We start from the raw sequence: 22,900 nt of genomic DNA, 5'->3' as shown, positions 1-22,900 counted from the left end.
GGCCACCCTGAGACTACATAGTGAATTTCAGGTCAGCTTGGGCTAGAATGAGACCCTACCTCAAAAAACAAAAAAAGACAACCTTCTAAATTCCTCTGGTCTTTTAGTTATCATTGAAGATTTCAAAAATAAAAAAAATTTTTAAGCTATAGATGTAAGTTGATTTTTCCCCTAATAATTTTCTAACTTGTAGAATAATGGGGGAAAAAAAGAGGACTAGTTTGCAACCGTCTGGTTATCTATCAGATCATTGTTTAGAAAGGCTACAGTAAATATTTTGGGGTATATGAGGGGAGTCTCACTATGTGGTCTAGGCTTGCCTTGGACTAATGATCCTCCCCATCTGATACTCCCCAGTGCTGGGATTTCAGGTATGTGCCACCATCCCTGGCTTCACCTGGGATTCATGCTTCCAGTGGTACTCACTGGTTAAACCAGGGATATTTGTCACTCTCTCTCAAATTTAGAGAAAGCAAACACTACTTGGTTCATTATACACTATATTAAAAAACATGGTTTTATCACCTTTTATTAACTATGTAATAGCCTACTCATATATTTAACTTTTAAAAAATATTTGATTTTATTTATTTATTTGAGAGAGATACAGAAATAGGCAGGGAGAGAGAGAGAGAGAGAGAGAGAGAGAGAGAGAGAGAGAGAGAGAGAGAGAGAGAGAGAGAGACAGAAAATGAATATGGGCACACCAGGGCCTCCAGCCACTGCAAACGAACTCCAGATGCAAGCGCCCCTTGTGCATTTGGCTAACGTGGGTCCTGGGATATCCTTTGGCTTTGGAGGCAAAGCCATCTAAGCCATCTCTCCAGCCCCATGAACTTTTGATATTTACTGATGACAAAAAAACAAACAAACAAAAAAAAAAAACACCTTTTTCCTCTACTGAAAACTGCTAGCAGAGCTATTCTACTACTTGCAAAGAGCCAGTATATCCTCACTCGGGCCAAAATGACACCAAAACTAAGGAGCCTTCATTATTCAAGAGTAACTTGGGGGCCAGGCACGGTGGCACATGTCTTTAATCCCAGCGCTCACTGTGAGGCCAAGGCAGAAGACTTGCCATGAGCTTGAGGCCACCCGAGACTACAAAGTGAATTCTGGGTCAGCCTGGACTAGAGTGAGACCCTACTTCAAAAACAAACAAACTAACTAATAATTCTGCAGAGGTATGATGAGACTGAAATGTAGGCTGGACAAGTACAATATTACTAGGCACAACATAAAGATCCGGAACACCCTTGTGAAGCTATTTTCAGCCTGAAATATTAGCAGTTATTAAAATTAAAACTGAAAGTAAGCCAGGCATGGTGGCACACTCCTTTAATCTCAGCACTCAGGAGGCAGAGGTAGGAGGATCGTAGTGAGTGCGAGGTCACCCTGAGACTACACAGTGAATTCCAGGTCAGCCTGGGCTAGAGTGAGACCCTGCCTCAAAAAACAAAACAAAACAAAAAGCAAGCATGGTATCTTGAAGTCAGAAAAGCACATAACAGAAGATTGATCTTTTTGATACAGGTTTACTGTATCTACTTTCAAATGTCTAGGGGTACACTTCATTCTATAATAACAAAATCTTTTTATCATTCCTAACAATGAGCAATGCTAGTCAGGTGATAGCAAAGAAAAAGAATGAATTTATACGCAAGTATCTATCAAAACAAACTCTTTAATCATATGTGATATAAACACAGCATAGTCCATCATGACAAAATAGGTTTGAAGACTGCCGTGGAGCACAACTTGCTACACAAATCTCTTGAATACAGCTGACAAAGCTGCACCAATGATACTCATTGAGGAGAAAATTTTCACAAAAATGACTTAATTTTCACAAGTGACTTAAATTTGCTTAAAAAGCTAAGATTTGGAATGGGGGGGGGGAGACATTCTCAGACCTCTAACCAGTTAGGATTCTACTAATCCAGTCTTCAGGTTCAAAAGCTGCAAAGAGCAACAGAACCTGACTCCAGCCCAGCCATTTCTGAAACAGTCACTTATATTATGACAGTAAGACCATTATTTGAGTCAGGGTGGACAGGAAAACTAGGTCTAAGGTAATGTGTTAAGACCATTAATTGGTAATATGTGTTAATAAAAAAACACTTAAAATCATCACTTACATTGTATATGTTTGGAAACTGTCAATATGAAATCTATAATGTAAATAAAAAGATTCTGGGGCTGGAGAGATGGCTCAGAAGTTAAGGCGCTTGCCTGCAGAGCCTGATAACCCAAGTTTGATTCCTCAGTAGGGCCAGATGCACAAAGTGGTGCATGCATCTGGAGTTCATCTGCAGCAGCTGGAGGCCCTGGCACTCCCATTGTGTCTGTCTCTCTTCTACCTCAGCTTACAAATAATTTTTTTAAAAAACATTTGAGTTGGATGTGGTGGTGCATGCCTTTAATCCCAGCACTAAGGAGGCAGAGGTAGGAGGATCACCATGAGTTCAAGGCCACCCTGAGACTACATAGTAAATTCCAGGTCAGCTTGAGCTAGAGAGAGACCCTACCTTGAAAAACCAAAAAACAAAAGACCCACAAACCACAAAAACAACTATTACTTGAGGGGGTGGAAAGATTGTTAGAGCAACATGTTAGGGACATTGCCTCTTACCCGTAACTGATGGCTAACCCCATAATGCATGACCCACATTCCCCAACGAGGAGGGTCCCTGAAGATGGGGGAGGACAGGGAAGAGGCTAATGATAGTACCAACATGACTGTATACACACTGTGTACATAACTAATAAAAAAAAAATCATTACTTGAGGGCTGGAGAAATGGCTCAGTGGTTAAGGCACTTGCCTGCAAAGCCCAAGCACCCAGGCTCCATTCACCAGTAACCCCATGTAAATCCAGATGCACAAAGTAGTGCATGTATCTGGAATTTGTTTGCAGTGTCTAGAGACCCTAGTGTGCCCACTCTTTCTAATAAATAAAAATAAATATATAAATAGTTACTCGATACAATCTGTCTTTTTGTTGTTGGTGGTGGTGTTTTGGGGTAGGGTCTCTATCCCAAACTGACCTGGAATTCACTATGTAGCCTCAGGCTGGCATCAAACTCACAGCAATCCTCCTACTTTTGCCTCCCAAATGCTGGGATTAAGACCAAGGGTATTGAGAATACTTGAAAAGTGCCCTTCCACTGAGCTTTATCTTCAGCCCTAGATTTTTGGAGACAAGGTCTTAAAGGTTGGCCATGAACTTCCCATGGAACCCTGGTTGTCCTCAAGCTCTCAATCCTTCTGCTTCAGCTTCCCAAGTCCCTTTCTGGGATTACAGGCATATGGCACCACATATGACTCTTTGCAATAATCCTTTTTCAATTTTTTATTTATTTTTATTTTTTTGGTTTTCTGAGGTAGGGTCTCACTCTAGCTCAGGCTGACCTGGCATTCACTATGTAGTCTCAGGGTGGTCTTGAACTCATACAGTCCTCCTATCTCTGCTTCCCAAGTGCTGGGAGTAAAGGTGTATGCCACCATGCTCGGCTGCAATAATCTTTTAACTGTTAAAAGTTGTTTGGGTTTTGGTAAAGGAAACCCTGAGAAATCATAGTTCAGGGATTCAATTTATAGTATACGAGCCATTCAAAGACTTGGCTTAAGTCACAGAAAGTGTTTCAAATTTAAAAGCAGCTGGAGGGCTGGAGAGATGGCTTAGCAGTTAAGGGACTTGCCTGCAAAGCCAAAGGACCCATGTTCGATCTCTTTCCAGATCCCATGTAAGCCAGATGCACAAAGGAGTCAAGCACAAGGTCACACATGCCCATTAGGTGGCTCAAGCATCTGGAATTCAATTGCAGTGGCTGAGGCCCTGGCATACCAATTTTCTGTCTCTTTCTCTATATAAAATAATAAATAAATGAAGACAGCTGGAGCTGGGAATGGTGGTGCATGCCTTTAATCCCAGCACTTGGGAGGCTGAGGCAGAAGGACTGCTGTGAGTTTGAGGCACCTGAGACTACGGAGTGAATTCCAGGTCAGCCTGGACTAGAATGAGACCCTACCTGGGCAAGGGGGGAGCAACTGGGTGTAGTAGCACACACCTTTAACCCCAGCACTCAGGAGGCAGAGGTGGGTGGATCACTGTGAGTTTCAGGCTACCTTGAGACTACATAGTGAATTCCAGGTCAGCCTGGACTAGAGGGAGACACCCTACATTGGAGGGAGAAAAAAAAAAAGCAGAACTAAGAATCCCCATGTAACGATCTGGAATCAAGACGATGTAGGGCAAGCTAGGTCTTTCCTATCATAACCTATCCTACTGGGCTACTTTTATTCAAAAATGACTTTGTGGGCTGGAGGGATGGTTTAGTGGTTAAGGTGCTTGCCTGCAAACCCAAAGGACCCAGGTTCCCCAGAACCCACGTTAGTCAGATGCACAAGGGGGCGTACACGTCTGGAGTTCGTTTGCAGGGGCTGAAGGTCCTGGCGCGCCCATTCTCTCTCTCTCTCTCCCTCCCACCCTCTTTCTCTATCAAATAAGTAATTAAAAATAAACTTAAAAATTATTTAAAAAATGATTTTGCTTTGCAGAATGAGTAAATACTGTTATTCAGTGCAGAAATGCAGGAAAGCAGGTACTTTATTAAATTTTAGTGGTAGCAAGTCTGTGGTTAGTTCTCAGAAAATGTAGTTCAGTACCGCTTTACTGGTAACTGAACCGGAGAGGAGAAACAGAATCAGCTGACTTACAAAGAATGGTAATGCTCTACCTAGTGCCCATCCCCAAGAGCGGGCGCCTTACCCAAGCCTTTCCTTGCTTTCTTCCGGTGTCAGCTGATCAAAGCTCTTTGCTTCTTCAGCACCCAAGAAGGCATCATGGTCATAATCAAAACTCTGAGCATCATCGTGAACCTTGTCGCTGAGCTGAGGCTCATGGTGGACACGATCCTTTTTCTCTGTGGGCTTGCTCAAGGCAAAGGCTGTGCACAGGGACAGGCACATAAGAAACTGCCGCAGGTCCATGATAATCTGACCTTAAAGAAAATCAGACAGTTAATGCAGGAGGCAGTATGCTTAAGAATTAAGAAAGAAATGAGTGAAATTCAGCAAGAAATGAGTGAAATTATTAATTTGGTATACATAAGTCATCTATATGGCCCAGGTATTATCTCTTAATTCATAAAATAAGTCTGGTGGGAAGTCAGGCTTTCTAGTTATTATGCTCACCAGTTTGTCAGGATTGTAGGCTGATTAAGGCATCTGTGGTTACAATGACCACTTTGTCACTTTGTACATAGTCTGTCTTCAAATAACAAAGAGGAACTTCAATCCTTTCATCCAAGTTGCTATGGGTTAAAAGTGAGAAGTTCAAGATCTAAATCCTGACTCTAAATCCTTTAACTTTTTATACTGTACCAGTGGTCTGGCCTACAGAACTGGATAGTCATTACAATTACCTAGAAGAGTTAAGTAAATTTCCCTAATTGAATTAAAAATCTCTGAAGTTGAATCCAGACATTAGTGGCTTTAAATGATTCTCAAGAGATTCTGATGAGGCTGGGGAGATGGCTCAGTGGTCAAAGGTGCTTGCTTTTAAAGTCTGACAGCCTGGGTTTGATTCTCCAGTACCCACATAAAGCCAGATGCAAGTGGTGGTGCATGTGTCTAAAGTTTATTTACAGTGACAACAAGCCCTGATGCACCCATTCTCATCCCCCCTTCCTTTCTTTTGCTTGCAAATAAATCAAATAATTTTTTAAGTTTAATAAAAGAGATTCTGGGGGCTGGAGAGATGGCTCAACAGTTAAAGGTACTTTCTTGCAAAGCCTGACGGCTCGGGTTTGATTCCCCAGTGCTCTCATAAGGCCAGATGCATAAAGTGGGGCATGGGTCTGAAGTTCATTTGCCGTGGCAGGAGGACCTGGTACACCCATTCTCTCTCTCCCTCTCACATAAATAAGTAAAAAAATCTGATGCTCATCAGATTAGGAACCAAGGAAATATTCAGCAGTTTCCCTGGTTCATGGCACAAGGTCTCCCAAATACAGGCTTTGAGTCACCTTTAATTTTTTTAACTTAATTTATGTACTTATTTATGAGACCGAGACAGATGGACAGAATGGGTGTGCCAGAGTCTCTAGCCACTGCAAACAAACTCCACACACATGTGCCACCTTATACATCTGGCTTTACATGGGTACTGGGGAATCAAACCCAGGTCCTTAGGCTTTGCAGGCAAGTGCCTAAACCAATGAGCCATTTCTCCAGCCCTATGAGTCGCCCTTTGAAAAAAATCAATCCATCCAGATTGTCCATTCACAGATAACTTCTTTATCTCTCTGATATTAGTAGTGGTGGTAGTGATGGTGGTTGGTGGTAACAGGGTTTCAAGGATACCCGGGCTGGCTTCCAACTTGCTACATAGCTGATCTCTGAACTTCTGCTCCTCTTACCTACAGCTTTCAAGTGGTGAGATTATAGCATGCACCTGTAATGTTTTATCCGGTTCTCGGTTTTGGTGCTGGGGACCTAGGGCCTTGTTCATGCAAACACTCTACTAACCGAGGTACCTCTCCAGCCTTTCTTTATCCTTCTGTACACTGGGATGCCCAAACCTGTTCATGCATAAGAATCACCTGGTACTAGTCAAAGTACAGATTCCAGAGGTTTAGACTACTGTAAGACTGTGAAACTTACACGACTGGAAAATGTGAATAAAAGAAATTACACAGGCCTGGTGGTGCACACGTTTTAGTCCCTAATCCCAGAGGAAAAGGCAAGAGGGTCACAGTGAGTTCAAGGCCAACCTAAGACTACATTGTGAATTCCAGGTCCGAGACCCTAGCTCAAAACAAACAAACAAACAAACAAAATTATAGGGGCTGGAGAGATGGCTAGCAGTTAAGGGGCTTGCCTGCAAAGTGAAAGGATCTTGGTTTGATTCCCCAGGACCCACGTAAGCCAGATACACAAGGTGGCGCATGCACCTGGAGTTTGTTTGCAGTGTCTAGAAGCCCTGGCGGGCCCATTCTCTCTCTATGTGCCTCTTTCCCTCTCTGAAATAAATAAATAAAAATAGCCAGGCATGGTGTCCCAGCACTTGGGAGGCAGAGATAGGAGGATCACCATGAGTTTAAGGCCACCCTGAGACTACAAAGTGAATTCCAAGTCAGCCTGGACCAGTGTGAAACCCTACCTCGAAAAACTAATTACAGAGAAGCTATAAGTTAGAAAAACTGTTTCAGGGGCTGGAGAGATGGTTTAGTGGTTAAGTGCTTGCCTGTGAAGCTGAAGAACCTCAGTTCAAGGCTCGATTCTCCAGGACCCAAGTTAGCCAAATGTACAAGATGACGCATGCATCTGGAGTTCATTTGCAATGGCTGGAGGCCCTGGCGTGCCCATTCTCTCTCTATCTATCTATCTATCTATCTATCTATCTATCTATCTGCCTCTTTCACTCTCAAATAAATAAAAATAAACAGCAACAACAACAGAAAACCTGCTTCACACACTACAAATAGTTCAGAGTGAATCCAGAGGCTAAAGATGCAAGGAAAGAAAAAAACCTAAAAATTAGCAATCAAAGAGTTTTCCTGGGCCTTCATATTTCATTTATTTTGCAGCAAGCCTAACAGAACGGCCTTTTTTTTTTAATGTGAAAGAATGAGAGAGATTGAGAGAACTGGTGCACCAGGGCCTCCAGCCACTGCAATTGAATTCCAGATCCATCACTGTGTGTCTGGCTTATGTGGAACCTGGAGGGTGGAACATGAGTCCTTAGGCTGCACAGGCAAGTGTCGTAACTACTAAACCATCTCTCCAGCCCAATCTTTATATTTTAATCTTTTGTTGTGAAGCAGATCTGTGAATGTCTGTGACCCTACTCAATCAGTGGGAATAGGCTTTTGCTGTTTCAAATTACCTCTTACCCCTCCCCCATTAGGCCTAACCCTTGGTATTTATGAAAGTGACTTTATTTGGATATTCAGCCCTTGGAGATGTAATCAAGTAAAAATGAAGTCATACTGGTTCAATGTGGGTCCTAATCCAAAGATGGTGTTCTTAGAAGACCAAGAAAATGTGGATATGGACACCCACCCAGAATGAAAATGCCACCCAGTATCTACATGTCAGGAAATGCCAAAGATTGCTGAAAGCACCAGAAACTAAATAGGAAAGGGAAGATCCCCACAGAGACTTTAGAGAGGATGGTCCAGCCAACACTTGTGCTTTTTTTTTTTAAACCTTCAGCCACCTGAAAAGTGAGACAATCAATCTGTTTAAAAAGTCTGTGGCGATTTGTTACAACACCCCTAGTAAATAAACACAAGGCTACAGCAGGAGGCAGGGAGATAGTTTAGCAGTTAAAGGTGCATACTTGCAAAGCCTGAAGATCCAGGTTCAGTTTCCCAGTATCCACTTAAAGCCAGACACAAAAGGTGGCACCCATGTCTGCAGTTTGTTTACAGAGGCACAAAGCACAGCACACCTAAACTCATATTCATTCATTTTTTCTCTCTCTCTCTCTCTTGTAAATGAAAATAATTTTTTTTTTAAGGTGGCTAGCAATAGAAGACATCTGAAGTTGACCTCTGGCCTCCACATGCACATATGTGCATGCAAACTCACACATATGTGTGTCCACACACATACACATGTACACCATATACATACACACTTGTAAAAAAAAATATGAAATAGAGGCAGGCATGGTAGTGCACGCCTTTAATCCCAGCACTTGGGAGGCAGAGGTAGGAAGACTGTTGTGAGTTTGAGGCCAGCCTGAGACTACAGTGATATCCAAGTCGGCCTGGGCTACAGTAAGACCCTATCTCAAAAATAAAATAGGGAAACATGTTTAATTCTATACACAAATTAACTCTAGAGAGAACTGCTTATACAACGGCACAGCAATCAACTTTCAGGGCACTGGATGCAATCCCAGGGAAAGCAGCTCAGTGGGGGAGGTGGCAGGTCTTGGACGGGCAGAGCACAAAGCAACAGAGGAGCAGAAGTGGTTCCAAATAGGGCAGCGCCAATAAGGCCAACAGCAACGTCCCTAAGGACGTGACAGGGAGGAGGGTCACTGTCCAGTGCCCAGCCTCACAAAAGGTTCTGTTATCAACGATGTGAAGGTCAAAGCTGATGAAAACGCTCGGCAGAAAACCTAAGCAAGACCATGAGTCACACAGAGAAAAAGCCAAAGACCCTAACCCTTACACTGTTAACTTGGCTGTGCTCTCAAAGTTCCTCAACTGTTTCATGCCATCCTGTCAAAATGCCCAATATACAAAGATACTCAATAACAGTTTAAAATCATTAAAAAAAAAAAAATTAGGGCTGGAGAGAAGGCTTAGCAGTTAAGGTGCTTGCTTGAGAAGCCTAAGGACCCAGGTATAATTCCCCAGGACCCACATAAGCCAGATGCACAAGGTGATGCATATATCTGGAGTTTGTATGCATGTATATGGAAGCCCTGGTATGCCCATCCTATCTACTTCTTTCTTGCTCTCTGTCCCCAATAAATAAATAAAATATTTTGGAAAAAAAAAAAAAAGAAACCTTGCTGGAGGGATGGTTTAGTGGTTAAGATGCTTACCTGCAAAGCCTAAGGACCCAGGTTCCAGTCTCCAGGACCCACATAAGCCAGACGCACAAGGTGACACGTGCATCTGGAGTTCATTTGCTGTAGCCCAAGGCCCTGACGCACCCATTCTTTCTGTCTCTATCTGCCCCTCTCTCTAACAGGTAAAATTAATTAAAAAAAATTAAAAACAGTTGGGCATGATGGTGCACACCTTAATTCCAGCCCTCCAGAGGAAGAAGTAGGAGGATTGCCAAGAGTTCCAGGCCAGCCTGGAGCTACAGAGGGTGTTCTGGAGCAGCCTGGGCTAGAGTGAGACCCTGTTTCAAAAGCTGCAAATGAGCTCCAGAAGAAAGCTGCCACTTTGTGACCAGCTTTACATGAGTTCTGAGGACATGAATCCCAGACCAGCAGGTTTTGCAAGCAAACATACCTTTAACTACTGAACCATCTCCCCAGCCAACACACAAAAAAGAAATTATACACGCGCGCACACACACACACACACACACACACACTGTTCAATGTATCAAACACTCCATTTGATCCTTCAGTAGTTCAACTCTTCAGTAAATTTGGAACAGTAAAGAGAAACCTAGAGGTTCAAGAGCTCTCTTAAATTCAAATATAAGTGAAGATACTTGTAGGGCAAAATGACAACAGATAAATACAACTCTAGAAACAGGGACAGGACATGCTGCTGATGTTCAATGATACACACAAATGGTATCTATGTTAGAGGCTCATAGAAGCAAATAAAATCAAGTTACTGAAACAAAGGATTTCCTTGTAACTACTAATAAGAGGACTTTCCACTGAGGAACTTTTATAAATGGTCAATTACATCCCCAGAATAAAATACTGAGTAATATTCTAACAACCCCCAAATGTTACAAAATAGACAAATGCTTAAACACTTCTAGGGCCCGGAAAGGATACTATACAAAGTTTTGAGACATGCAGCACATGTAAGTCAGAAGCTTAACATCTTGAGAAGATACAAGAAGTCTATGTTTATCATGTATCCATCCTCTTTCCTTTCCCTTTTAAACTTGCAATTCCTAACCCTGTATAGGTTCCTTCATTCCATCCATCAACATTTGTCAGGTTCCCTACTACACAGAATCAGTCTTGTTTGTTTTTTTTTTAATTTTGGTTTTTTTTTTTTAATTTTTAATTTATTTATTTGAGAGCGACAGACACAGAGAGAAAGACAGAGGGAGAGAGAGAGAATGGGCGCGCCAGGGCCTCCAGCCTCTGCAAACGAACTCCAGACGCGTGCGCCCCCCTCGTGCATCTGGCTAATGTGGGACCTGGGGAACCGAGCCTCGAACTGGGGTCCTTAGGCTTCACAGGCAAGCGCTTAACTGCTAAGCCACCTCTCCAGCCCTATTTTTATTTATTTATTTGAGAGCGACAAACAGAGAAAGAGGCAGATAGAGAGAGAGGGAAAGAATGGGCATGCCAGGGCCCCCAGCCACCGCAAACAAAATCCAGACGCATGTGCCCCTTGTGCATCGGCTAATGTGGTCCTGGGGAACTGAACCTCGAAACAGGGTCCCTAGGCTTCACAGGCAAACGCTTAGCTGCTAAACCATCTCTCCAGCCCCAGTCTTGGTTTTTTCCAAGCTTACCTTCACTTGAACTCAAGTAGCCACACTGCTGCTGCCTGCCTCAGTTTGCTCAACACCCACCCTCACTGCGAAATCTGGGTTTCTATCTTACTACTGCTGCCAAAAGGGTCACCAAGGACCAGCTGATGAGCAAAACCTATGGCCCCACCCAGTCTTCACCTCTGCAGCAGGCAATGAGATCTGTGCTTTGAAAATATAAAATATTTTTTAAAACTTAATTTCTACTTTAAATTTTTAAAAATATTTTAATTTATTTATGGAGAGGGAGAATGGACATACCAGAGCCTCTAGCCACTGCAAATAAATTTGAGATGCATGCGCCAACATGTACACCTGACTTACGTGGGTTCTGGGGAGTTGAACATGGATCCTTAGGCTTTGCAGGCAAGTGCTTTAACCACAAACCCATCTCCCCAGCTCTTAACTACTACTTTAAATTTATTTAAATTTTAGAGAAAAAGGAGGGGGGGGGGAGAGAATGGATGTGCCAGAGCCTCTAGTCTCTATAAACTCCAGATGCGTGTGCCACCTTATGAATCTGCTTACATGGGTACTGGGGCATCGAACCTGAGTCCTTAAGCTTGTAAGGCAAGTGCCTTAACAGCTAAGCCATCTCTCCAGCCCTTAATTTCTACTTTAGAAAAAAAAGTTCTTTGTACCCACATATACCAACTATTAGAATCTTTGCTTAAAAAGCCTCTTGTTTGGGCTGGAGAGATGGCTTAGTGAAGGCATTTGCCTGCCAAGCCAAAGGACCCAGGCTTGATTCCCCAGGACCCACATAAGCCAGGTGCACAAGGTGGCCCAGGCACCTGGAGTTTGTTTACAGTGGCTGAAGGCCCTGGCACGCCCATGCTCACTTGCTCTCTCTCTCTGAAATAAATAAAATAAAAAATTTTTTAAAGCCTCTTTTGTTTTTATAGATACAGGCTCACATCCAACCACCCAAAGACACACATAACCTGCAAACCTGTGTCAGATTTACCTACACCTATATACAGTTTTTAAAAAAAAGTCAGGTATGGCAGTACATGCCTTTAATCCCAGCACTCGGGAGGCTGAGGTAGGAGAATCACTGTGAGTTCGAGGCCACCCTGAGACGACATAGTGAATTCCAGGTCAGCCTGGACTACAGTGAAATCCTACCTCGAAAATAAACTTCATGGAAAATGTTAATAAAAATTGAGAAAAAAAAATATAAAAACTTAGGCTGGAGAGATCCAAAGGACCCAGGTTCAATTCCCCAGGACCCACATAAGCCAGATGCACAAGGTGACACATGCACCTGGAGTTCATTTGCAGCTGCTAAAGGCCCTGATGCAGCCATCCTCTCTTTTTATCTCGCTCAAATAAAAATAAATAAATAAATGAATATGAATTTTAAAAAAATCTCAAGTGAGCCAGGTGTGGTGGTACATGCCTTTAATCTCAACACTCAGAAGACAGAAGTAAGAGGATCACTATGAGTTCAAGGCCAGCCTGAGACTAAATAATGAATTCCAGCTCAGCCTGGGCTAGAGTGAAACCCTACCTTGAAACACCAAAACTCAGGCTGGAGAGATGGCTTAGTGATTAAGGCGTTTACCTTACAAAGCCAAAGTAACCAGGATTCCCCAGGACCCACGTAAGCCAGATGCACAGGGGGGTACATGCATCTGGACTTTGTTTGCAGTGGCTGAATGCCCTGGCGTGCTCATTCTCTCTCTCCCCCTCCCTCTGTGTGCCTCTTTTTCTCTCTCCCAAATAAATAAAATATTTTTTAAAAAAAATCTCAAGTAGGAGCAAAGGCTAACCCCCATAAGACAAGCGTATTTTCCATGGGAAGGTATGAGAAGAAACAATACAGGGGGCTTCAAGCAAGGCATTTGAAAATTACATTGGTGGAGTTTACTTTGTTTTAAGTATTTATTTATTTACTTATTAGAGAGGGGGAGAAGAGTCTGATAAAGAGAGAATGGGCATGCCAGGGACTCTAGTCACTACAAATGAACTCCAGATGCATATGCCACCTTGTGCATGTGGCTTACGTAGGTACTGAGAAACTGAACAGGATCCTTATGCTGGCAAGTGCCTTAACTGCTAAGGCATTTCTCCATCCCCGTAAGTGGAGTTTAATTGTAAAGTATGCTTCTCTTTTCAATTAATTTGAAACCAAATAATAGAAAGCTACATGATGCCAGGTGTGTAATGCACACCTTTGATCCCAGCATTCAGGAGACAGAGGTAAGAGGATCGCTGTGAGTTCAAGGCCACTCTGAGACTACATAGCGAATTCCAGGTCAGCCTGAGCTTGAGTGAGACCCTACCTAAAACAAACAAACAAAAAAAGCTAAATGACTCTGTTCATTTTTCTCACCCCCTTCAACAGTTTACATCAGCATATTAGGAAAAATGGGATATACATAAATGGTTACTTAGTTAAATGAGCTTTTACCACGTGATTTAGAAAGTAAAACAAGGGTAGTGAAAATGCACTACACCCATCTCCTATTTCTCAAATGACATGTCAAGTATGTATCTAAAATTCTGTATTTCCCCTCTATTAAGGGTAGCAAATTTTTTCTTATGAAAACAAAATAAAAACCAGGCGTGTGGTGGCTCATGCCTGTAATTCCAGTATTTAGGAGGATCATCATGAGTCTTAGGCCAACCTGAGCTATAAAGGGACTTTCAGACTATCTTGGGCTACAGAGAGCCCCAGTCACAAAAACAATAAATAAATAAAACAGGTCTGAGAAAATGATTCAGTGGTTATAAAGGGGTTTGCTTGCAAAGCCTGCCAACCCAGGTTCAATCCACAAGCCACCCATATAAAGCCTCATGCAAGATATGGCCCAAGTGTATGGAATTCCATTTCCAGTGACAAGAGACCCTGGTGCATACACACTTTTGAATAAAAACTTTTGTAGCCAGTTGTGGTGGCGCACGCCTTTAATCACAGCACTCCAGAGGCAGAGGTAGGAGGACTGCCATGAGTTCAAGACCACCCTGAGACTACAAAAGAAAAGAACACAAGCTTGATCAAAATATATATATATTTATTATTATTTATTTATTTGAGAGACAGAGAATATGAGAATATGGGCATGCTAGGGACTCCAGCCACTGCAAATGAACTCCAGACACATGCACCACCATGTGCATCTGGCTTGCATACATTCTGGGGAATTAAACCTGGGTCCTTAGGCTTCACAGGCAAGTGCCTTAACTGCTAAGCCATCTCTCCAGCCCCAAAGCTTGATTTTAGTAATAATAAGTCTTAACAATCTGTTTCCTCTGTCCATTCCAAAATTTCCTTAAGGGATTGCAGATACAGCTTAGCTGGTAGACTGCTTGACCAAAGCCCTGGCTTCAATCTCCAGCACCACATAAGCCGGGCACCGTAGATACATATCTGTTATCCCAACACCTCAGAGACAAGATTAAAAATTCAAAGTCATCCTCAACTACATAATGAGTTCAAAGCCAGTATGGGATACATGAGACACTAGTTCAAAAAGGAAAAAAGCTGGGCATGGTGGCATATAAGTCCCAACACTTGGGAGGCAGAGGTAGGAGGACTGGCTGTGAATTTGAGGCCACCCGAGACTACAAAAGTGAATTCCAGGTCAGCCTGGGCCAGAGTGAGATCCTACCTCAACCCCCCCCCAAAATAAATTCCTTGAAATCTTTAAATTCTGTCCACTCCCCTGGCCTTTCCTTCTGGTGCTTTTGGTAAGATGTGCTCTTCATACAACACTTCAAGTACGTTGCTTCAGAAAAACAGATGTCTGTACTAAGGTCAGCTCCTCAGGAACATAAATACTATGATATCCCATAATTACTCTGGTTGACCAAAGACCCATTGCTTAATGGTAACAAGTGGGAGAAATGAGTGTGGTGGCAAAATTCCAGGTCCTGGGCTAGAGGGAGGACATAACAATTAAGGTGCTTTTTGCCTGTGAAACACATGTATGCCAAAATGCACAAGGTGGCACATGTTTGTTTGTAGTGGTTAGAGGCCCTGGTGTGCCCATTTACAAAGAAGTAAATAAGTAAAATAATAAACTCCAGGTCTGAACTGGACATTCAGCAGAAAAGACACTTCTCCTTAAAAGAGCACAGGAAGGACACAAATGCTTACATGTCTCCTTTAACTGGAGATTGGGGTAACAGGCGGAAACAATTTCACTTAACTATCTTAAGATCTACATTGTGAAATCCAGAAACTAAAGTTATCATGTTAGCTATCTGGCTTTCTTCACTTACAAACTTAGTGCAAGTATCAGGAAATTATCACATAAAGCAATGTCATCCTTGATCCTTTGATAAGAATGATACTGACAAGCCATTTGACATTTCTTTTTTTTTTTTAATTATTTATTTATTTATTTATTTGAGAGCAACAGACACAGAGAGAAAGACAGAGGGAGGGAGAGAGAGAGAGAGAATGGGTGCGCCAGGGCTTCCAGCCTCTGCAAACGAACTCCAGACGCATGCGCCCCCTTGTGCATCTGGCTAACGTGGGACCTGGGGAAGCGAGCCTCGAACCGGGGTCCTTAGGCTTCACAGGCAAGCACTTAACCGCTAAGCCATCTCTCCAGCCCTCATTTGACATTTATCTAGTGACAGTCTATTTGCACTAGTTCGTTCATACATTCTAATTAAATTAATTGTGTGGACGAACATTTACAAGACAGCTGAGTACGTGAAAATGCAAAATTGACTTTGGGAGCTCTGAGAATGACAAACTATTATTCAGGTTTCATTAGTTTTACAACTAAAGCAATCCCGCATAAATTTAAATTTCTTCTGGCTATAGAACCCAAATTTTCTTTTAAGAAAAAGGTGCTAGAAATTCTGGAAGGGGCTGAAAAGATGGCTTAGTGGTTATAAGTGCTTGTTTGCAAAGCCTGATGGCCAGGGTCCAATTCCTCAGTACCTACATAAACCCAGATGCACAAAGTGACACATGTATCTGGAGTTCATTTGCAGTACATACTCATTCTCCCCTTCTTTCCTTATTTCTGTCTCTCTCTAAAATAAATTTAAAAACAAGGCATCCCTTTTAATGAAAATTTAACACATAATTAGTTGTCTAGGCATGGTGGCTCATGCCTATAATCCCAGGATTCAGGAGATTGAGGTAAGAGATTACTGAATTCTAGGTCAGTATGAGCTAGAGGGAAACCCTGCCTCAAAAAAAAAAAAAAAAAAAAAATACACACACACACACACACACACACACACACACGTATATCTGTCAAAGGAAATGCTATGCAAAATGAACAAAAAGCTTTGATACGTGGTAGTAAATTTTGCTGCATACAGGTAGTATGCATTAAGCCTGAAAATTTGGTAGTTACTTTAGCCTACCTTAATATATATATACATATATACATATATATATATATATTTTTTTTTTTTTTTGGTGGGGGGAGGGTTTCAAGGTAGGGTCTCCCCCTAGCTCAGGCTGACCTGGAATGTCATCTCAGGGTGGCCTTGAACTCATGGAGATCCTCCTACCTCTGCCTCCTGAGGTCTGGATTAAAGGCATGTACCACCATGCTCAGGTAAATAAATTTTTTTCAAAGAGACAGAAGCGGCCTCAGCCACAGCAATCCAGCTCCAGCTGCTTATGCCACCTAGTGGGATTTGCGACCTTGTGCTTACCTCACCTTTATGTGTCTGGCTTACATGGAATCTGGAGAGTTGAACAAGGGTCCTTAAGCTTCATAGGCAAGCGCCTTAACCGGTAAGTTATCTCTCCAGCCCCTATCTAAATAATTTTTAAAATCCTACACCAAAAGACCTATCTACTATGATCACATTGGAAGTATGATTTCAGGCTGGTCAAGAACTCACTAGGTTGCCCAGGCTAGCCTCAAACTTAAGGCAATCCTCCTGACTCATACTCCCAAAAGCTGGGATTACAGACACTAGCCATTATACCAGCATAGTCTACATTTTTGAAAATATTTCTTTTTCTAATATTTTATTTATTTGAGAGCGACAGAGACAGAGAGAAAGACAGATAGAGGGAGAGAGAGAGAGAATGGGCACACCAGGGCTTCCAGCCTCTGCAAATGAACTCCAGATGTGTGCGCCCCCTTGTGCATCTGGCTAACGTGGGACCTGGGGAACCAAGCCTCGAACCGGGGTCCTTAGGCTTCACAGGCGAGCGCTTAACCGCTAAGCCATCTCTCCAGCCCTGAAAATATTTCTACCTCTCTGCTAGTATAGGTATCCCTCTCTTTCCAATAGAATGTCTTGCACTTTTTAAATACCAATGCTATTACTGCATTAACTTGGCAGCCAAGTACTTTCTGCCTATCTAGTAAGCTCTCCAACGTCCAATTCCCTTTTCTGGATCTGGCTAAACGCCAGGTACAGGCAAAAGTGTTATTTCAGCTGTGTTAACTCTTAATATATAAATTATTAAGAGGTCCTAGAGACTGTAGAGCCTTAGGGTTAAATAAGTATTTCCAAGGGCTAGCCCTGGCACACCCATGTTACACAAAATCTGTGTAAATACCGATGTTCTGATCTCATACACTGATGCAATGTATATAAAACACTATCTTTAGTTTGTATGACATTTCACTGGATAAATGAAAGCAATGTGTCTTCTGCCCATCTGCTGTGACATCTCCAACTCCCAATTCCCCTTACTGGATCTGGCTAAAAGTCAAGTAGCAGGCAAAAATATCCCTAATTAAGAATGATGATGAGATATGGGTTTCAAAGCTCTCTTGAGTATCATCCACTCTAGCAGCATACTTAATTTATTTTTATATATGCTGAGTGTGATCTTGAGTCTCCTGGTTGTGATTTTAAAAAGAGCCCACCCTGTTGGGGACCCCTGAAACATTGGAAAACTCAGATAAGGGAAAAGCTGATTTTACTCTCCACATAAACATTTTAGGTTATCTCTGGTCCCTCGTTGGGATTTCCACAAATTCTTCAATTATTACTGTCTGACAGTAAAATTCACTCTACCAAATGAGGTCAAATACACCTTTGTCTTGGGTCAAGTTCCAGGTATAGTAAATAATAAATTTATCAGAAATGCCAAGGTTCTCTGCCTTCTAGCTCAAATAAATATGATTATGAAAACAAACTAGGGGGCTGGGGAGATGGCTCAACAGTTAAAGGAGCTTGCTTGTAAAGCCTAACAGCGGGGGTTTAATTCTCCAGTACCCACATAAAGGCAGATGCACAAAGTAACCTATGCATCTGGCGTTTGTTTGCAGTGCAGCAAGAGGCCCTGGCGTGCCCACGGTCTCACTGTTTTTCTTTCTTTCTCTCTCTCCTTCTTCCCCCCTACCCCCGGCTTGCAAATAAAATAAAAATATTTAAGGGCTGAAGAGATGGCTCGGTGGTTAAAGGCCTGCCTGCAAAGTATGACCGTCCGGGTTCCATTCTCCACTACCCACTTAAAACTATATGCACAAGGTGGCACTATGTGTTTGGAGTTCATTTGCAGTAAGGCAAGAAGCCCTAGCGTGCCCATTCTTTCTCTGTCTCACTCACTGTTTGCAATAAAGAAAAAAAAAAAGAGCTGGAGGGATGGCTTAGCAGTTAAGGAGTTTGCCTGTAGAGCCAAAGGACCCAGGTTCGACTCCCCAGGACCCATGTTAGCCAGATGCACAAGGGGATGCATGCATCTGGAGTTTGTTTGCAGCAGCTGGAGGCCCTGGCGCACCCCATTTCTCTCTTTCTCTGCCAAATAAATAAATAAATAAAAATATTTAAGAACAGAAAACTAGAAGCACCATAATTCCCAATTCACTAACAGTGACTTTATGAACCAAGACAGAAAGTGAATGTAATTCAATTCTTTAAATAAACTCTATTTTGGAGCTTTACATACTTGGGAATTCAGATCAAAGCCCCAAAAGCTTCAGCAAGCTATCCATTGAGTTTTCACACTTGATGTGAAACTTTCCAGATTGCAAACCACTCAACGATACTCTTAGTCACAAGAGCTGTAGGGAATTCAGTTTACTTCTGTACACAGCAGACCAAAAAAAATCAGAAATGGGACCTACGATTACAAACAACCTAATTCCTTAATAAACCTTTGAAAGCTGTTTTCTATTAATGACTTAACATGCAGCCAAACATTGAAGTTTTTCTTTCAACCTTAGGAAATGTTTTAAAACATAACATGTTTTCTTTCTCTTTCTCCCCTGTTCCTATATACCCTTTAAATCAAGGAACAAGACTTTTCTTGGCACACACAAACCCACTCTCGGGATGTGGCCTTGGGGTGGGGTTGGCAGATCCAAGCAGGCCGGGGGAAGTGGGGAAGTGGCGGGGAGCTGTTACAATGACTCTATCCCACGCCCTTCGACCTTCAGGAAACAAAGTGACCCTCTAGACCTAAAGGACACCAAGTAAATGGAGGGGGTCCCGGAGTGCAGAACAAGGACGCAGCAAGGCAGACACAAAACCGGACGCAGGGCTTGGTGGGGTAGGGCGCGGGGGGGGGGGTTGAAGACCGGAGCTCGCCAGGTCACAGCCCTCTCCCCAAAGCGTGCAGGACGGCGAGCCCGGGAGGCGCAACTCAGGCTGCGCGCGGACGGCCAGGGGCCGGGAAAGAGCGTCAGGCCCGGGACCCGGCGAAGGCGGGGGAGGGGAGAGGAGACAGGGCCGGGAAGGAAGAAGAGGCACGCCGCGCCCCGAACAAGGCCGAGGGTCAGACCGCAAACGAGATCAAGAAACCCAGACACACCAGGGGCCCAGCACCGCCGCGCTTACCTTCCGCGGTAGCTCTCGCAAGGCAGGTAGTGGAGAGGGGGGGACACAGTGGCCGCTGCTCACCCACGGCTCGGCTCACGCGCGCAAGCACCGCCCCGCCGGAAGCGGCTCCGCGCCCCGCCCCGCCCCGCCCGATTCGAAGGCCTCCTGACCAATCAGCAACCACCTCGTCGCCGACGCGTCGCTTCCCCAGGCTGCCATTGGTGCTAGCATCGCGTGGCCCGGATTGGCTGGAAAGCGCCACGTCCCCGCGAGCGCGCTGAGTTGCGTGGACCGGATTCCCGCCCAAGTGCGCTCAGCCGTCCTGCGGAGGCGCCGGGCCGCGGTCCCCAGCTCCCGCGGCGGCGTGTGGGCGCGGCCGCCACGTCTTCGTTCGCACCCTCCACGCGCGGGCTCGGCGTGAGCCTGGCAGTTGTCTTCTCGTCCCCCCCGGGGCCCGTCGCTGCCCTTTGGGGAACGAACCATCCCAGCTTCTCGCTTTTCCGCGCCGCCGCCCTAGTTTAAGTGGACGTTCTTCATCCTGTCCGCCGGGTAGCTTTCGGCTTCGTTTCCCAGCATCTTGCCCTCCGGCCACGCACCTCTCCGCTTTCTCAAACCGCCTGGCGTCCTTTTCACATCTACCTCGTCTTGGTTCACCAAGCAATTCCCTCTTGCCTGAAAGAAGTGTTTTCTCCTGATTTTTTTTTCCGTCTAAGCGGAAAGCCCATTAGAAGTCCCAGCTCAGGCGTGAGCTCTAGAAGCCTGTCCCGATCCCGCTAAACACAATGGTACTTCCCTTATTTCTCTGCAGAACACTTTGCTTCTTCGGTACACCGCCAATATTTTTTTTTATTTATTTGCTATATAACGTTTCTTTTCCATCCATCCTCTTTTGGACCAAAGTGCCAGAATCGGATTGGCTTGACCTTTGTATCTGCAGTTCTGAACTCACAGCCCAGGTCAAAGAAAAAAGAATGATTAAAAGAAAAAAAAAAGTTTAAAAATGATCAAAAAAATTAAAAAATAGAAAAATGATAAGTAATGTTAAGCAAGTGCATATATGGATTCTACTATATTGGATGTGCCTAATTTAAGAGGAATAAGTCATGAGGGGGGGTGACCACCCAGGGCCAGACCCAAAATTCTTGGTAAGCCCTTTTCCAGTTTAACTCCCAGCCCAACGCCTATGCAGTTTAGTGCCATGAAATTAAAACACATATTGACTGAGGGTTCCTATGTTTTCCATAGAAATGGAAGAAAATCTGTTATTAGCACATAAAGCCTCTAGAGTTTAAGACTGGCAGATACAAGTGGTAAGCTCATGAAAGCTAAATACAAGGTAAATTGGCTCACTTTTAAGTGCCAAAATAAAAGGCTGACAACTACTGTTTGCAAACGAAAGTGTTGGAACGGGTGGGGGGAGGGGGAGGAGAAGCCAGGCATCCAAGGCCCCTGGTTCCCCTTAAGAGATGGTAAGACTACTGCTGAAGACTTCACATGCCTCAGTGGCAAAGTCACTGAGAAATCAAGTTGGTGCTCAGCAGAAAACCGTCTCCCTGTAGCCCAGCCAACTGAAAGCTGGAAAAAAAACTGCACTGTATATAGTTTTATGGGAGACAGAAGTCATCAGCAATGAAAACAGTGGACACTGGATACCTCAAGTTTGGCCAGACAGGCCAAATGACCGAATGAGTGCAATAGTGGCATGTCTGCTCTGGGGGAAACCAACTGCTCTCTAACTGGACTGAAGGCCCACTCTATGGGAGGGAATACATGCCTGGTACTGAAAACCTAATCAAAAGTCTATGGCAAGGATGGCCATGAGCCTTAGGTTATAAAGCCTGCTCTTGTCTGAATAAGTGCATATATTACTGTCAACAAATTGCCCTGAAAACACTACACTTAATGTTCATACTCATATTAATGATACTCTCACATCTGGTTAGAGAGGCTTTTCAGATGGAGATGACCCCTGGGATGACCCAAAAGACAACATAGTGCTGAGAAGAAGGGATGGAGGAGTGTCCAGCACTGAAACATCTCACACCCTCCAAGGCTAAGGGGTCCACTGCGGAAGAGGGGGCAGAAGGAATGTAAGAGCCAAAGGAAGGGTACCACTCCTGACATACAGCTGTCCGGATAGATTTGGCCTCAATATCCAAGACCTCACAGTGCCTAGCAATACCCACACAAGACCCTCATAATAGGAGAAAAAGATGATTACATCAAATTAAAAGAGAGACTAACGAAGAGAGTTATGAAGGGGAAAGTGGGGGAGGGGAGGGGAGGGAAATACCATGCTTTGTTGTCTGTAAATATAGAAATTGAAAAAAATATATATATATATGTATGTATGTATGTGTGTGTGTATGTGTGTATATATATACACATACATATATACATGTACATACATACATATATATACATATATACATATGTACATATATACATATATATACATATATATACATATATATATATATATTTAAAAGCCAGGTATGGTGGCGGACACCTTTAATCCCAGAAGAATCACCAACACCGGCCTGGAGCTACAGAGTGAGTTCTAGGTCAGCCTGGGCTGGAGTAGTGAGACCTTGCCTCCAAAAGTGTTGGTGGCCCTAGGTGATATCCAGAGGGCTTCATACAGTGACTAAAATTGGACCAAAGGAGTCCCAAAACAATTCAGACAAAAGAAAACCAGGACAAGGATACTGGGATTGTGGGGGCCGGAGGGGGGGCGGGTGGACAGGGTAGAACAGGAGTTACTGGGTAAAGGATGAGGGAGATAAAGCCACCTAGGAAGGCATAGATGCCAAGTTTGGACAGGGAACCTACCTACTTAAGGCATACAATGACATTGAAAGTGATTCCTTCAGGAAGGCACTTCTCACAGAATTACACACAGGCTGCCTCAGAAAATATTATTTTTAAATCTTTAAAACACCTTCCTGAGCCAGGCGTGGTGGTGCACACCTTTAATCCCAGCACTCCA

The 22,900-nt window shown here is 43.6% G+C and overlaps 2 protein-coding genes across 4 annotated transcripts in view; both read right to left on the bottom strand.

The window, feature by feature from the left end:
* Window positions 1-20,032, bottom strand: part of Calu (calumenin) — a 40,070-nt gene extending 20,038 nt beyond the window's left edge. For 2 of the 3 annotated variants that reach the window (XM_045160404.1, XM_004661223.2), the window contains exons 1-2: window positions 19,930-20,032; window positions 4,772-5,003 (exon numbers count right to left, since the gene is read on the bottom strand). In XM_045160404.1, the coding sequence (XP_045016339.1) occupies window positions 4,772-4,992 (221 nt within the window). In that variant the 5' untranslated portion in view covers window positions 4,993-5,003; window positions 19,930-20,032. The remainder of the gene's footprint in view (window positions 1-4,771; window positions 5,004-19,929) is intronic. The other variant, XM_004661222.2, reaches the window with a different exon arrangement.
* The window catches only part of Fam71f1 (family with sequence similarity 71 member F1), a 36,092-nt gene continuing 33,196 nt past the window's right edge, over window positions 20,005-22,900 (bottom strand). The window contains exon 9 of the mRNA XM_045160073.1: window positions 20,005-20,424. Coding sequence (XP_045016008.1) covers window positions 20,005-20,424 — 420 coding nt within the window. The remainder of the gene's footprint in view (window positions 20,425-22,900) is intronic.

The sequence above is a fragment of the Jaculus jaculus genome, chromosome 10 (genome assembly GCF_020740685.1).
Source record: "Jaculus jaculus isolate mJacJac1 chromosome 10, mJacJac1.mat.Y.cur, whole genome shotgun sequence".
Classification (NCBI taxonomy): domain Eukaryota; kingdom Metazoa; phylum Chordata; class Mammalia; order Rodentia; family Dipodidae; genus Jaculus; species Jaculus jaculus.
Note: the sequence above shows the minus strand (reverse complement) of the source record. Positions and strands in the feature narration are given on the sequence as shown.